The sequence below is a fragment of the Zootoca vivipara genome, chromosome 7 (genome assembly GCF_963506605.1).
Source record: "Zootoca vivipara chromosome 7, rZooViv1.1, whole genome shotgun sequence".
In the NCBI taxonomy this organism is placed as follows: Eukaryota; Metazoa; Chordata; class Lepidosauria; order Squamata; family Lacertidae; genus Zootoca; species Zootoca vivipara.
In genome coordinates, this window is record NC_083282.1 from 13338625 (window position 1) to 13352604 (window position 13980).

At 42.6% G+C, this 13980-nt stretch overlaps 2 protein-coding genes across 3 annotated transcripts in view; one reads left to right on the forward strand and one right to left on the reverse strand.

Annotated features, from left to right (window-relative positions):
* Window positions 1-1384: 1384 nt before the first annotated feature.
* Window positions 1385-8935, reverse strand: GLRX2 (glutaredoxin 2). Of its 2 annotated transcripts, XM_060276671.1 has the most exons (5): window positions 8794-8856; window positions 7573-7665; window positions 6919-6979; window positions 4976-5152; window positions 1385-4095 (listed from the first exon to the last, which is right to left on the reverse strand). In XM_060276671.1, exons 3-5 carry the CDS (start codon window positions 6976-6978, stop codon window positions 3949-3951), a joined length of 384 nt encoding a protein of 127 aa, XP_060132654.1. In that variant the 5' UTR covers window position 6979; window positions 7573-7665; window positions 8794-8856; the 3' UTR covers window positions 1385-3948. The 2 variants fall into 2 exon arrangements, with proteins under 2 accessions (XP_060132654.1, XP_034980076.1); XM_035124185.2 differs by lacking the exon at window positions 7573-7665 and having other exon boundaries at window positions 8794-8935.
* A 327-nt stretch (window positions 8936-9262) lies between these two features.
* The window catches only part of CDC73 (cell division cycle 73), a 105412-nt gene continuing 100694 nt past the window's right edge, over window positions 9263-13980 (forward strand). Inside the window, exon 1 of the mRNA XM_035124183.2 lies at window positions 9263-9586. Within this exon, the coding sequence (XP_034980074.1) occupies window positions 9456-9586 (131 nt within the window). The 5' untranslated portion in view covers window positions 9263-9455. The remainder of the gene's footprint in view (window positions 9587-13980) is intronic.

The following is a 13980-nucleotide window of genomic DNA, read 5'->3' on the forward strand; positions in this document are numbered from 1 at the left end:
AAGACAGTTCCAGAGCTGTGGTATCTTGTAAGATCACCGACTTCACATTTCAGATGGAGAAAATATGTTTCAAGGTTGGCTTTACCATTAAGGGGGCTCTAGGCGGTGTGATGGCTTTCTGATGCAGAAATGAATGGAAGGAATTGGCTCTGGTTTTCCCGTGGTTATCATGACGATGCCATAGGAAGGCCAACCATTTCAGCCAAATGCATGTAGTTGTTGCGTCACTTTTGTGCAGGAGAAAAATAAGCAAGTATGAGGACAGTGTGTGTGTGTGGAGATAAAATTGGTTTGAACAGGGACAAATGCACTAGCATGAAGATTATGAATTGTAACATCCACTTTTTAGAGCAGTATGGCGAACTTGCGTCCCTTTGGATGCTTTTTTACAACTCTCACTATCCCAGACCATTGGCTGTGCTTCCTAGTACTGCTGGGAGTCGAACAATATTCAGCATCTCTGCTCTAGCACTTTAAGGCTACCTTCCTGTACTCACTTACATGGTAGTAAGACTCACTGAACTTTGAGAAGGCATTAGTAGTGTACTCCTTTTATTGTCTCTTTCCCTTAAAAAGTGTTGTAGGGACTAAAAGTTCACCGGCTAGCCATTTCAATTTAAAATATTTCTAATATGTCCTTCATTGCACATGAATCCATAATAGGCTATAATGATCCACTCCTCACACGTCACACTAGCTCGATAACTATTTTGTGACATTTTTTTCTTGGTCATAATAAAGGTATTCACAGACAATGGATTTCCTTTGTGTGTTTTTGTAGCTTCATCAATCACAAATTAGAAACCACGTACTTTGGGCACAAACCATGTTAGTAGTCTCACAGTTCATTGAATTGAAATCCACACTTCAAACTATTTTTGCTGCTCCCTGAGCTACTCCAGCGAATGTGAGTTTCCCATATTCATTGGAAGCAGAGAGATAAAAGCAGTGTGTTCTGTAATTCTGGGTTTCCACATTGAAGTGTAGTGCTTCTTGTTCCACAACTGTACCTTGTAAAGAGGTTGGCTGTTCTGTTCTGTCCTGTCAAAGCATGGCACATTCTGGCACAAGCATGTGAAAGTACGGAGGGTAAGGTCTTTTAGTTAACAGTATTTGTTTGAAAAGCGGGATAGCGATACAGTGGTACCTTGGTGCTCCAACTTAATCCGTTCTGGAAGTCCGTTCCAAAACCAAAGCATTCCAAAACCAAGGCACGCTTTCCCATAGAAAGTAATTCAGAACAGATTAATGCGTTCCAGACTTTTAAAAACAGCCATTAAATACGAATTTTACTATCTTAACGAGACCATTGATCCATACAATGAAAGCAATAATCAATGTACTGTACTATAAAAAAGACAGTATTGTAGATGATAAAAAAATAACATTATTTTTTCTTATGATGATGATTGGTCATTGTTTGGATGGGGGGCTTTTATCCATTTCCACAGTCACGCAATCAATCAATTGGTAGCTGAACTGGGTTTCACAGTCGCAAAAAGAAATTGACCGAAAAAGCCTCGAAAACAAAAACACAAAATAAATAGCAAAAAGAAAAGCGCCAAACTTAATCCATTCCGGAAGTCCGTGTGACTTCCAAAACGTTCAAAAACCAAGGCGCAGCTTCTAATTGGCGCAGGTGCCCTGGAAACTATCGCCGACAGCTGCATCGGACATTCGGCTTCCGAAAAACATTCAAAAACTGGAACACTTCAGGGTTTTCGGTGTTTGAGAACCAAGGTACCACTGTAATAATTAAAACTAGCTATAGTTTTGGGCAAGCAAGAATGAGAAAGGTACATTAAATAATTGCACACACTTAATGGCAAATGCTGAAGAATCTTACTTCGCTCAGTTATTCAGCAACAGGGAAAACTTCTCGCCTGTCACTTCAGATAGCAATACCGCACTTCTTTAATATCTTTCCTCCTCTCGCCTCTCCACCTGCTTGATTCGAACTGTGACAAGCTAATCCTCTGCCATTGCTTTCTCAAGGTCTGGCAATGATGCCGGGAAGGAAGAGTGCCAGCTAGACTCTTTGCTTGTACACTCCTCCCACCCCCTTGGGCATGGTCACAACAAGGAGTTCAAAATGCTTGCTTCTGGTTTCCATTAACCACAGCTCAGCATTATGCGTATACCTTGCGATTCATCTTTGGTTTTTGAAACAAGCTAACAGCATCAACCCTGTTTGGAAGCTCGCATACACACGCACACACTTTTCACATAGATCGGAGGTGTTTTATTTGTCTTTGGCAGTGTTCCAACTGCCAGCAAAATTAATGCACGCAACATGCATTTCTTGTAGTATAATCTCAATCTCAATGGAAAGGGTGGAGGGTGGGGACTGCTGCATTTAATTCCAACTGCAGCTTTTGTCTAAGAGGCCAGAGCTGCAGCTCTAATTTGAATAAAGGAGACATCGATGCTAGGGTAAACCTAGTGTACTACAAGGTAGCTAATGTTGGGAATTCCATTCCACCCTTGCTGCAGATATGCGAGATTGTTACATGTCACATGTCTGTTTACATTCCAGCACAGATTGCTGGAATCCCATGAGCGGAACATCCACTTTGTTTTCTCTCTATCCAAGAAGAACGACAAAGAGAGAAGCCATGTTTTTCTTTGTCCTGATTTATGTTCAATAAACATAGCCTAGTATCCACCCATCGAGCCAGCCCTGTTGTGTGTTTACACTGCTGAGTAATGTGTGTTCGCGCACAACTGCATGAATCGCAGATGCACATTGGAGGATGACGACTGATGGATCTCCGCAGCGGCAAAGCTGAGATGGGACACGCTCCGGCTGGGGCCAAGGCAGCAGGCTTTCCATCCCACAGTTCCAACAGCTAAATACAGCCACAGAATCTGCAAGCATTCGCTTAGTGTTTTGTCACCAAACACTGCTCTCTCTACATTTGACACATGTAGGGATTCTTTGCTACAGAATATACTAGCTGAATCTTGAATTGATTCTAGATGAAGTTGAAGTTAGTTACCATACTTCAGGGGAAACTAAGTCATTATTAACTTTCCACATTAATTTCAATGATGCCCAAGTGCAACTTAATTTAAGCTCGTAATAATAATAACAATACTGTCCAGTAGCACCTTAGGGACCAACTAAGTTTGTTCTGTGTACAGTGGTGTCTCGACTTACGAATTTAATCCGTTTCGAAGGCACCTTCATAAGTCGAAAAGTTTGTAAGTCGAAAAACGCCATTGGAAACATGATTTCCCATAGGAATGCATTTAAAACGGAAAAATTCGCAAGTCGAAGCAACCCTATCTAAAAATTCGTAAGTCGAAAAATCCCCATCTAAAACCGTCGCGGTTTTTTCCGGATGTCAAGACATTCATAAGCGTGCGGCCATTACCCCCATTCGTAAGTCGAAAAATTCGGTTGTCGAGTTGTTCGTAAGTCGAGGTACCACTGTATAAGGTTTGGGGTGCATGCACACGAAAGCTTATACCCAGAACAAACTTAGTTGGTCTCTAAGGTGCTACTGGACATTTTTATTTTTATTATTATTTCAACTGCATCAGACCTCAATTTAAGCTGCAATAATACTGTGACCTGGGAGCAAACCCCAATGAATTCAATAGGGTTTACTTCTGCATAGATGTGGTTAGGACTGTGTAGTTAGCTATTTATTTGCATTGGGTTGGACCGAAATGAAATTTAAGTATTTAAATAGAATTTGTGGTTAAATTGAAAACAAGCAGTGCACTTCTATGCATTTTTACTCTTTCAACAGAGCTTATTTTGTATTGAGAATGTGCAAGAGTGCATTGTGAATTTAGGATGAACTGGATCATGATAAATTGAAAACCTTCCATACATATGTTGAGCACATAAATAGTACTGAAACCAGAGTACTGGGGTGTAAGAATTCATAACTAAGTATACACAGTCCAATAAACTTCAGGAACACAACTGTTTCAGAATCAAGGAAGGCTACATGGCTGTTCTGAGTTTCGCCCGCTTCGCAAGAGACACTGGTGAACTAATGGGAGAAGTTTGCCTTCCCGATGAAGTCTCTGTGTGTCTGTAGCACCTCCGACAAATGTTCCATTGATAAATATTCTTGGAACCTGTTGAGTATAAAAATTAACAAATGAATCTTAGTTCTTGGATATAAGCTTAAAATGTACATGCTATATATTCTATAATGTTACCACTTACGTCCCGGTATAGCAGGGGTTGGCAACTCCCAAGAGACTGCGATCTACTCACAGAGTTAAAAACTGGCAGTGATCTATCCCCCTTTTGGGGGTTCAGGTCAAAGTTGTTGAGCTTTTTCAGGGAGGAGGTAAAATGTTGAGCTTTTTTTTTAGGGGTCCCACAGTTGTTCAGTTTCTTTGGGGGGGGGGGAGGAAGCCAGAGATCTACCATAGATGTCCAGTGATCCACCGGTAGATGATGCCTGTGGTATAGTATTTCTGAGCTGTAGCAGAAATAGCTATGGAGTTGGACAAATGGCATGTAGAAATGGCACTGCTAGTTGGGCAAGCAATGCCCAACTCTTCAATATGTTCTGCAGACAGGCGGTCATGCTAAATTGTCTAAATTCTATGTTCTGAAAGTTTTACCATGAAATCAAACAAAACAAAACAAAAAAGAACAAGTAGCCACAACTGATGGATATGAATTATCTTAATGATGTAACATCCAGGAAGGCTGCAACAGGGCACAAAACAATAGCTCCCACTCCTATTGTTAGGGTTGTAACTGGTCTCCTGTAACTTTTATTCAGAGGCTCATAGGCACATGTCGTCATGATTGGTGGCCACTGGTGAATTCACAGAGAGAGGGGTCTATGTCATCCCATCACCACATCTTGTGGCTGCAAGTTCCACAGGTCAATTATTTGCTGTAGGAAGAAATGCATCTACTGGGGGCGGGGGTTGGAGAGAGAATCCCCCCCCCCCCGAAGTTTCTGCTATAAGGTGACCAAACTTGGAAAATACTCACTGTCCTGCCGCCAGTCATTTGATGAAGAATATCTTGAAACTGGCTTCCGTTTTCGTACATGTCCAATTCAATGGCTGTGTAGTTCACATCCATATCTTCAAACAGCTTCTTTGCCATGTTGCAATAGGAGCAGGTGGTTTTCGAGAAGATCACTACACAGTTGTCTGAGATAGTTTGCTAAGTGTTTTAAGGAAAGCTTGCGTGAGCACTTTCTATACGTAATGTAAGCTTTTAAGTGGTTTTATTGGCTACTAGAGCCAAAACTAAGTTTTTAACAATATCAAGGTTCTTACATTTAGATTTCCCCATCCCAGAATTCCCTAAAAAGACTGGGGGAGGCAGAGTCTGCTCAAGCCTCGGCCCTCAAAAAATAATCAAAATATTTCACTATAATCTAAAAGGGAATTACCTCTTTAAACTGCAAAAATAAAGCCTCAGGTTCACATTTGTCATCTTAAACATCTCGCAGTTTGCATCAAGTAAGACATGCTTTTGCCAACATTCTTCACAGAATGAGCTTGAATATAATCTGAGTACTTTAAAAAAATCTTTAAGTAGGAAGAGAAAAAAGAAACTAAAAGACAAAACAAACATGCACTTCATGGGTGTGCTAAATATGCAAAAGAAAAATAACAAATACCTTTTTACAATACTGAGTATATTTACAGAATAGGTTTATAGAAGAACCAATAAATGAGCATTGACATCTAATTGTAAGGGAAAGAATAAGGGGGGAATGCAGGCAAGCAGAAGAAGACATAAATGGGGAAAACGAATTGGAAAAGGACTAGTTACATTCCAAATGAATTCATACTCTACATGGACTATATTCAGATGGGTAGTTACTAAGATACGTCATCATACACACATAATCCTCAGGCTCCACAGTTCCGCACAGCACTCAGAATGATGAGTGAGTTTTTCCATGATTACAATACGTACAGCCTTTTTTGAGCCAAATATCAAATCAATAATAATAATAATAATAATAATTTATTATTTATACCCCACCCATCTGGCTGGGTTTCCCCAGCCACTCTGGGCGGCTTCCAACAGAAAAATAAAATGATTAAATATCAAAAGCCTCCCTAAACAGGGCTGCCTTCAGATGTCTTCTAAAAATCTGGTAGTTGTTTTTCTTTTTGACATCTGATGGCAGGGCATTCCACAGGGCGGGCGCCACTACCGAGAAGGCCCTCTGCCTGGTTCCCTGCAACTTGGCTTCTCGCAATGAGGGAACCGCCAGAAGGCCCTCGTACTGGACCTCAGTGTCCGGGCAGAACAATGGGGGTGGAAACGCTTTCCACCTTGGGCTATAGGAGGAGGGCTGCCACCATAAGATAAAACAAGTGGTTTTTATTTAACTGGAGAGTTATTGCCTTTAAATACAGAAAGAAGGCACCCAAGCCCAATCTGTTTGGACTACCGGTATTTTTAACAGTGGTGCTGATTTCAACCATAACAACAGTCCAGGAAGTCTGGAAAAAAGGGCATAAAGTGCCAATAAGTCTTTATGGCTCCACAGTTCCACCAAGTGGACATCTTCTCTTGAGTTTGAATATGTGCCATGTGAAAGGTGCTATCTACAGTATTAATAATTTTCATGAATTTTCTCTAATCCAAACAACAATTAAAAACATGTTTCATTATTGCCTATGTTTATATTTCTGATTGGGTATGTGTTTTCTACCGAAAAGGAAGGGCAGGAAATAAATTCAACAAATCATAATAATGTGTCATTTAAAAACTGAAAAATTATAAACAATAATTTAAAAGTATTTTCTCTACTTCCTCATGTGTTTTGTGAACCTGAGGGTTTAATACTAATTTCTCTAAGACACTCCAGGAGCTTTTTTGGTTAATGGGCAAGGGTATAAATGAATAAATTTCATACAAAATACTGGCAGCTGAGTAGGTTTAAGGTAAAAGCCATTTCTACTCACCTCTATCTGGTTAGCAGCAGCAGTGTTAGAGTCTGTGGTAGCAGATGTACTGTTCCCCATTCTGAAATAAAACCATAAATGGAGCCAAAAATGTTATTTTGCAGAGCTTAGTCAAGGTTTACAGAGCAAATAACATCTAAGCAAAATGAAACAAGAAAGGGAGTTGGCAACAGTGTTTTAACATTTTGCAGGTCATTAAGGAGTGCCTGGCGTGCTGTGGTCCATGGAGTCACGAAGAGTCGGACACGACTAAACGACTAAACAACAACAACAACAACAACAAGACTTCAGCAGCACAATCTACAGAACTGAACTGTTTACTGAGATCTATCTTATTATTATTATATGTATATGGTATTATTATTATTTTTTGTACCTAGATCTGAGATTATTTTTGAAGTGGTCTATAAAATTTTGAATAAAAATAGCCTGTACGTCTCTACTCGGAAATATGTCACATTGAGATGAGAACATATAATATTGTATAAGTGAATAAGATAAATTATTATCATTATAAGATTACTACCTAATGAGCGCTCCTGACTCTGAGGAGGTGCGGATGGTGTTAAAGAGCTTTTCTGCCAGCAGAGAGTAGCCAGGAAAAACCCTTGTCAACAAACATTACCTGCATTTGTAGCATACAGATAAACTCACAGGAATAGAGAGAGAGAGAACACCCAACTTTGCCAATTTGCAAAAGCATCCTGGTCTGGTCACCTGGAGGTAGCTCTTGTTTGCTACAGGCATCTAGGCAATAACCTGTTTACAAACCTGCCATACAACTAGTACAGTATAATTGCTTCACATGTTTTGATGCTTCATAATGTCCTTTCTGTAAATAACATGCAAACTGTTATAGATTATAGTGTGCATGTTATTTACTACATTTATGCAAGTTCTTATACAGGCAGGCGGTTTTCATGCATGCCAGGTGCAATATTTTGTGCAACCTCTTTCCATAGAATTTATGGGTTCTTTCCCTTGTGAGGAAAGACTACTAAAGATTTGTAATATGTGTTTATATAATAATAATAATAATAATAATAATAATAATAATAATAATAATAAATATTTTATTTATACCCCACCCTTCCCGGTTTAAAAACCGGGCTCAGGGTGGCTAACAGCAAATACAAAACATTGATTAAAATGTGACTTAAAAACAGCATAAAACAGCATAGAATGCAACATAAAATGCAGCATCAATATCAATAAAATTAAAAAATTCAGGGATTATTTGTATTAGCCTATAAATAGTGTTTAGTGCCATTGTTATTGGCCATCCTGTTGTGTTATTTTGTTCAGCTTGTCTATATTGCAACACAGGGGTCTGTTTACAGATTCAGGAATATGCACCTGTCCCCATGTGGGGATTGAACCTATGAGCTTGGTGTTGTCAGGACCATGCAGGAATACTGTACCAACTGCTGTCCAGTTACCAAGGGAAGGAGCATGTGGAGAAAAAAAGGGAAGGGAGGCGACAAGAGGTTGGGAGCAGAGAGAAAGCAGCAGCAGCAGCAGCATGCAAAAAGGGGAAATGCAGGGCAAACTGAATCATTGCAGGACATGGCATTTTACACTGAAATAAGGGGCAATCTTGTATGACCAGTTGCATTTTACAATGGAATAATGGGCAATCTTGTATGATCAATGGCATTTTACATTGAAATAAGGGATGATCTTGTATGACCAATGGCATTTTACATCGAAATAAGGGGCGCTTTTGTATGATCAAGGGCATTTTACATTGAAATAAGAAATCTTGCATGATCAAGGCAACCCTGCTTGGGGAAAACACTGCAAAGCGTCTGCTAGGGAAGAAAACCCTTGTAATGCGGACAGCGCGACCCCCCCCCGCACCCCCCCAGCACTGACCTTCGCCAGCTCCTTAGCAGACTCAGCCTGGGCAGCGCCTTCAAAGCCATAGGGAGCAGCAGCAGCAACAGCAGAAGAGGGAGGAGAGGGCGGGTCCTGCTCAGGCCCCGCCCCTTGGCTCCGTCCTCTTTCGGCCCCGCTCCTCCCTCGAGGACCCTCACTGCTTGAGGCTGGCTACCTGAGTGCCTGCTTGGTGGTGGTGGTGGTCTGTGTCTATGTATGTATGTGTCTTGGGTTTTTTTATGGTTCTCCACCCTTCCCTTCCCAGCGCGGGCTCCTAACGGGCTTCCTCCGCTGCCCATCACGTTCGGAAGCGGGGGGCGGGGCCTCGCCTCAGAACGCTAGGCCGGAGGAGCTGGAGCAGGAGGCGGGGCTCCAGGCAGGCGTCCGTTCTCTTGGCGTGCGCAGGCGCCAGCCAGGTCAGGCCAGCGTGGGGTCCTTCTTCTCTTTCTCGCGGCGGCGGCGGCTGGGCCAGTCAGTCAGCGAGTCGCTCGCTCGGTGGTTCGTTCGGTTTGTTTTCCTGTCAGCGAGCGAGCGAGCGAGCGGGTGAGGCGGAGGAGGGCGGCGGCGGACTTGAGGAGAGCCGAGCGAGCGAGCGCCCGGTCCGCGAGGCCGGCGAAGGGAGCGAGCGAGGCTTTTGAGGGAGCTTTGAGGCTGAGGCGATGGCGGACGTCCTGAGCGTGCTGCGCCAGTATAACACGCAGAAGAAGGAGATCGTGGTGAAGGGGGACGAGGTGATCTTCGGCGAGTTCTCCTGGCCCAAGAACGTCAAGACCAACTATGTCATCTGGGGGTGAGTCCCGGGTCGCGAGGAGGAGGAGGAAGGAGAGGCGCCTTTTAAAAGCCTTTTAAAGCTGGACGACTCCAGCTGCCGGGCCGGCGGAACGAGCTGCCCCATGATGCTTAAGCATGTTGGTTCTATAGGGTTTGGTTGATCCCGCATGAAGAAGCTCCCCTGCCCACTGCACCCGTCTACCTTCCCAAGCTTCGTTTCCAGCATGCACAGAAAGTTCTGCTGGGGCTGCGCTCGCCCTGCACAGAGATACTTTTAATATTGCATAGGGTTTAACGTTTCTGTGGCAATAGTTTCCTTTGGAAAACTGGGCCCCTCCTGTGTAGAAATGCTTTACATTGCATAGGGGGTTTAATATTTCCGTGGCAATTGTTTCCCTTGGGAACTGGGCTCGTCCTGTATAGAAATGCTTATATTGCATAGGGGTTTAATATTTCTGAGGCAATAATTTCACTTGGAACTGTCCCCCAGCGACAAGAACCCCTGCATCCATGTTGTACAATAAATATTCAGGGGAGGGGATTAATCTTTTCTTTCTTTTAAATGTACAAAGGAGGAATAAAATATCCACAGATTTAGAATCATAGTCTTAATCTCCAGGCCCATGTTGGGCAAAAAGATTATTGTGTTGCAGGGGGTTGGATTAGATGGCCCTTAGGGTGCCTTCCAACTCTGTGATTCCACCCCCAGTAACTGGGTTAGGCTGCCTTTGCACACAGGGCTCTGGTATAGTGAGATTTAATGCATTTGCTTTTTTTTTTTTTTAAAAGCCATTTAAGCCAGAGCCTGTGTCACCGCATCATGCAGGAACAAGTTCTGTAAACTGGGGGTGTCAGCACTGTAGTTTGGTGCATGCTTGCCGAGGAGGGAGTGCAACGTACTGTACAGTATTCAAGTCATGAATTTGTGAGGGAACGCAGGTGGAGAGGTGTGTTTTTCTAACCTCCTGCAAGAATGAGGATTATAGGGTCCCTATGAAGAATTAGAGTCAGGCTGGAGTCTTGTGTGTGCTTTCTGGGAAGTAAGTCTCGCTGAACTCCACAATGCATTGGGGAATGGGAAGTGTGGTGCTCCAGGTGGTGCAGGCCTACACCTTCCACAGTCCTTGATCATTGGCCATGCTGGTTGGGGCTGATGGGAGTTGTAGTCTGGCAACAGTTGGAGGGCCACAGGTCCCCCATCCATGGCATCACATACTTAGGGGTGGTATTAAGGTGAAGTCATATATGTTTGTACTTGGGAATAAGCAATTCCCAGTATACCTGAAGGAGCGTCTCCTCCCCCATCGTTCTGCCCGGACACTGAGGTCCAGTGCCGAGGGCCTTCTGGCGGTTCCCTCACTGCAAGAAGCAAAGCTACAGGGAACCAGGCAGAGGGCCTTCTCAGTAGTGGCGTCTACCCTGTGGAATGCCCTCCCATCAGATGTTAAAGAGATAAACAACTACCTGACATTCAGAAAACATCTGAAGGCAGCCCTGTTTAGGGAAGTTTTTAATGTGTGATATTTTAATATACCAGTATTTTAATCTCTGTTGGAAGCCGCCCAGAGTGGCTGGGGAAACCCAGCCGGATGGGCAGGGTACAAATAATAAATTGTTATTATTATTGCAGAAGTCAGTGGGTCTTGTTATTGAATTGCACACACTCTCAATAGGGTTTTAAGAAAGAGAGGATGGCATGTAAGAAAGGAGGCAATCCCTGAAAAGTAAAGAGAAAGAGCTCAGGATGGGGATGAGCTGTGACTCCTACGCAAATAGTAATGCTATTTTTGTTGGAGGAACAGTTAAGGGTCAGGTTAACAGTTTTATAATTTGGCTCCGCTTCTGTGCCTGTAGCAGGAATTAAACATGGATGAAGGAGCCAAAATACTACTAGAGTGTAGAACCTTAATTTTTAAGGAAAGTATGGAAAGTATGCAAGCTTTAAAAACCATCCTTTTTCTGGATACCAAGATTTGTGTAGAAGTAGTAACAGCCTGCAGTTCTAAACCTACTTACTTAGGAGTAAGTTCCATTTAATTTAGTAAGGCTGATTTCTGAGTAGACGTGGTTAGGTTTGTTCCAGTTATTCCAGTGCTGATAATCCTTTTTGAGGATAATTCTTACTAGTTTATTTTGATGTGTATCTGTGTTGGGAGAAGGGTAAAGAGAATGCCTCACAGCCTGTGTGGAAAAATGACATCTTTTTCTTTGCCATGTAGTATGTATGTTTTCACTTCTTTTTCCATCCTCCATGGGAGAGGGAAAGGGTAAGGACAACAGAAGGACCCCCCCCCATTTTTCTTACCTTTCTCAATGCCAAATGGCGTTCATTATGGAATCCTAATGCAACCTAGTTGCAAAGTTGGATCCAAGAGCCAAATGTGGTGTTTCCAAACATAACTTTGCTGAAAGGAGATTGGGATGCACTGATTAGGATTTTCCCTGTGTTACAGAGCTTCCTGCCGAGTGTGATTTACTGTCTTTGAACTAAAGATTATGCACTTGTTCATCCCCCCCCCCCAGCTTATCTGAGGAGGTTTTGAGCATAGTGGTAGTTGTGTCTTGCTGAAGTTTTTTCAGAGATTCATGTTTCTCTAACCCTCCCTCCTGGCTAACTTTGATTGGTTACCTGTGGCGTTGTTTTCAAAAGTTCTTTATCTGATTGGCAGCAGGACTTGTCACCTGGCTGCTGGAGATGCATGTTCCATCGAGAACTGTGCATGGCTGTGCAGTTCAAGAAGGAAACTCCTTTCCTCTAATGCAAGTTTTATAGCTGTATTTTGCCTGGCAATGCATGTCTAGTTATGTTGTGCACATTTTGGAGGGTATACTACAGAGGTTTTTTTTAAAAAAACTAACAAATTGGACAGTAGTTCTCTTTTAATAATTGACATGTTGTAGCTTGTATTGCTAACAGTTAAAGTTGATTCCACAGTCTGGTGTACCTAAACCTGTTAACTAAAACTGGCCCAGTTCTTGACTTGGCTTTGAACTGACTAGGAGGAGATGATTGCACACCAGAGTCAATTTTAAAAAGCCAATACTGCCTTTCTTACTTGGGGAAACTAGTAAGAACCATCCATGTTGTTATAATTGCACAAAATGGTGATGAAGCACCTGTATAGAAATGCAGATTTACAAGATGGCAAGTTATAAACTGCACAGACTATCCAGACCATGTTGCCTGAACCAGAGATGGAAATATAGTGAGGGTGGAGAGTTTGCCTCTATGGAGTGTGGATGGGTACTAAAGAACTAGGCAAGTTACAGTTGGGGCCTAAGTCAGTGATGGCGAACCTATGACACGCGTGTCAGCACCAACATGCATAGCCATTTTAGGTGACACGCAGCCGCATGCTGAAAAGGATGTTTCATCCTCGCTACTGCACGGATCTTCAACCTCACTTACTGTTGCCTCGCCGCCTCACAAGCATAGCTGAGTGAGGAGAGAGGTGGGCTGAAGTGAGGGGAGAGGTGGGCTGAAGAGGGCCATGAGGAGGCACAGGCCTAACCCGAGCCCACCTCCCCAGTGGCAGACCCGTTGGAGGAAGGCCTGAGCCCAGAGTCCCAATGGGAAAGATCTCTGGGTTTTGCCTTATTTTTCCCCTTTTAAAATATTTTTTTTAAATATTTTTTAAAAAAATAAATTAAATAATTAGTTATTGGTTTATTAAATTCAGTTATATATTACAATTATACATTTTTGTTATTTGAACTATAAATATCGTGAAATTATAGTTTTTTCTCAAAGTAACACACCACCCGAGTTATGCTCGGTTTTTTGGCGAATTTTGACACACCAAGCTCAAAAGGTTGCCCATCACTGGCCTAAGTGCAGCAGGAGGGGAAGCTCAAATGCTCTGCACTCACTTCTCAGAGCAGAGTCAAAATAGACACAGGTTTGGGATATGTGCAGGTGAACCTACCATAGGTTTTTTGGGGGGTGTAACAGTATTGTACAGATACAGACTCAAGGGATACATACATGGTTGATGTCATACCACTGTTCCCTGCACATTCTGTGGTAAACCCAGATTTTCTGATTGCTGTCCAAGGACTCATTTTCTAGTTGGTGTTTGCATATTCAGTCGGAGAGCCAGAGGTAACCTTGAAGTCCTTGCTCTATGCTGAGAGGCAAACAACTTTTCAGTTTAGACTAAAAAAAACCAAAATCACTTTTTGGGTGCTGTTCAAGGCTGCATGGGGGAGGAAAAGCAAAGGGAACCTTGATTATGTACATGGTTTTCCCATGTGGCAGATGTGTTGGATTGCAACTACTGTATACTGAACATATATAGCAGCCAAGTTTCTATGGTGTGCCACAAAAGGCAAGCACACAAGGATACCTGTCTTCAAGTTAAACTCTCCACGTACAGCAGTAGATTTTAAGCCCATCAATTTAAAACATTTTTG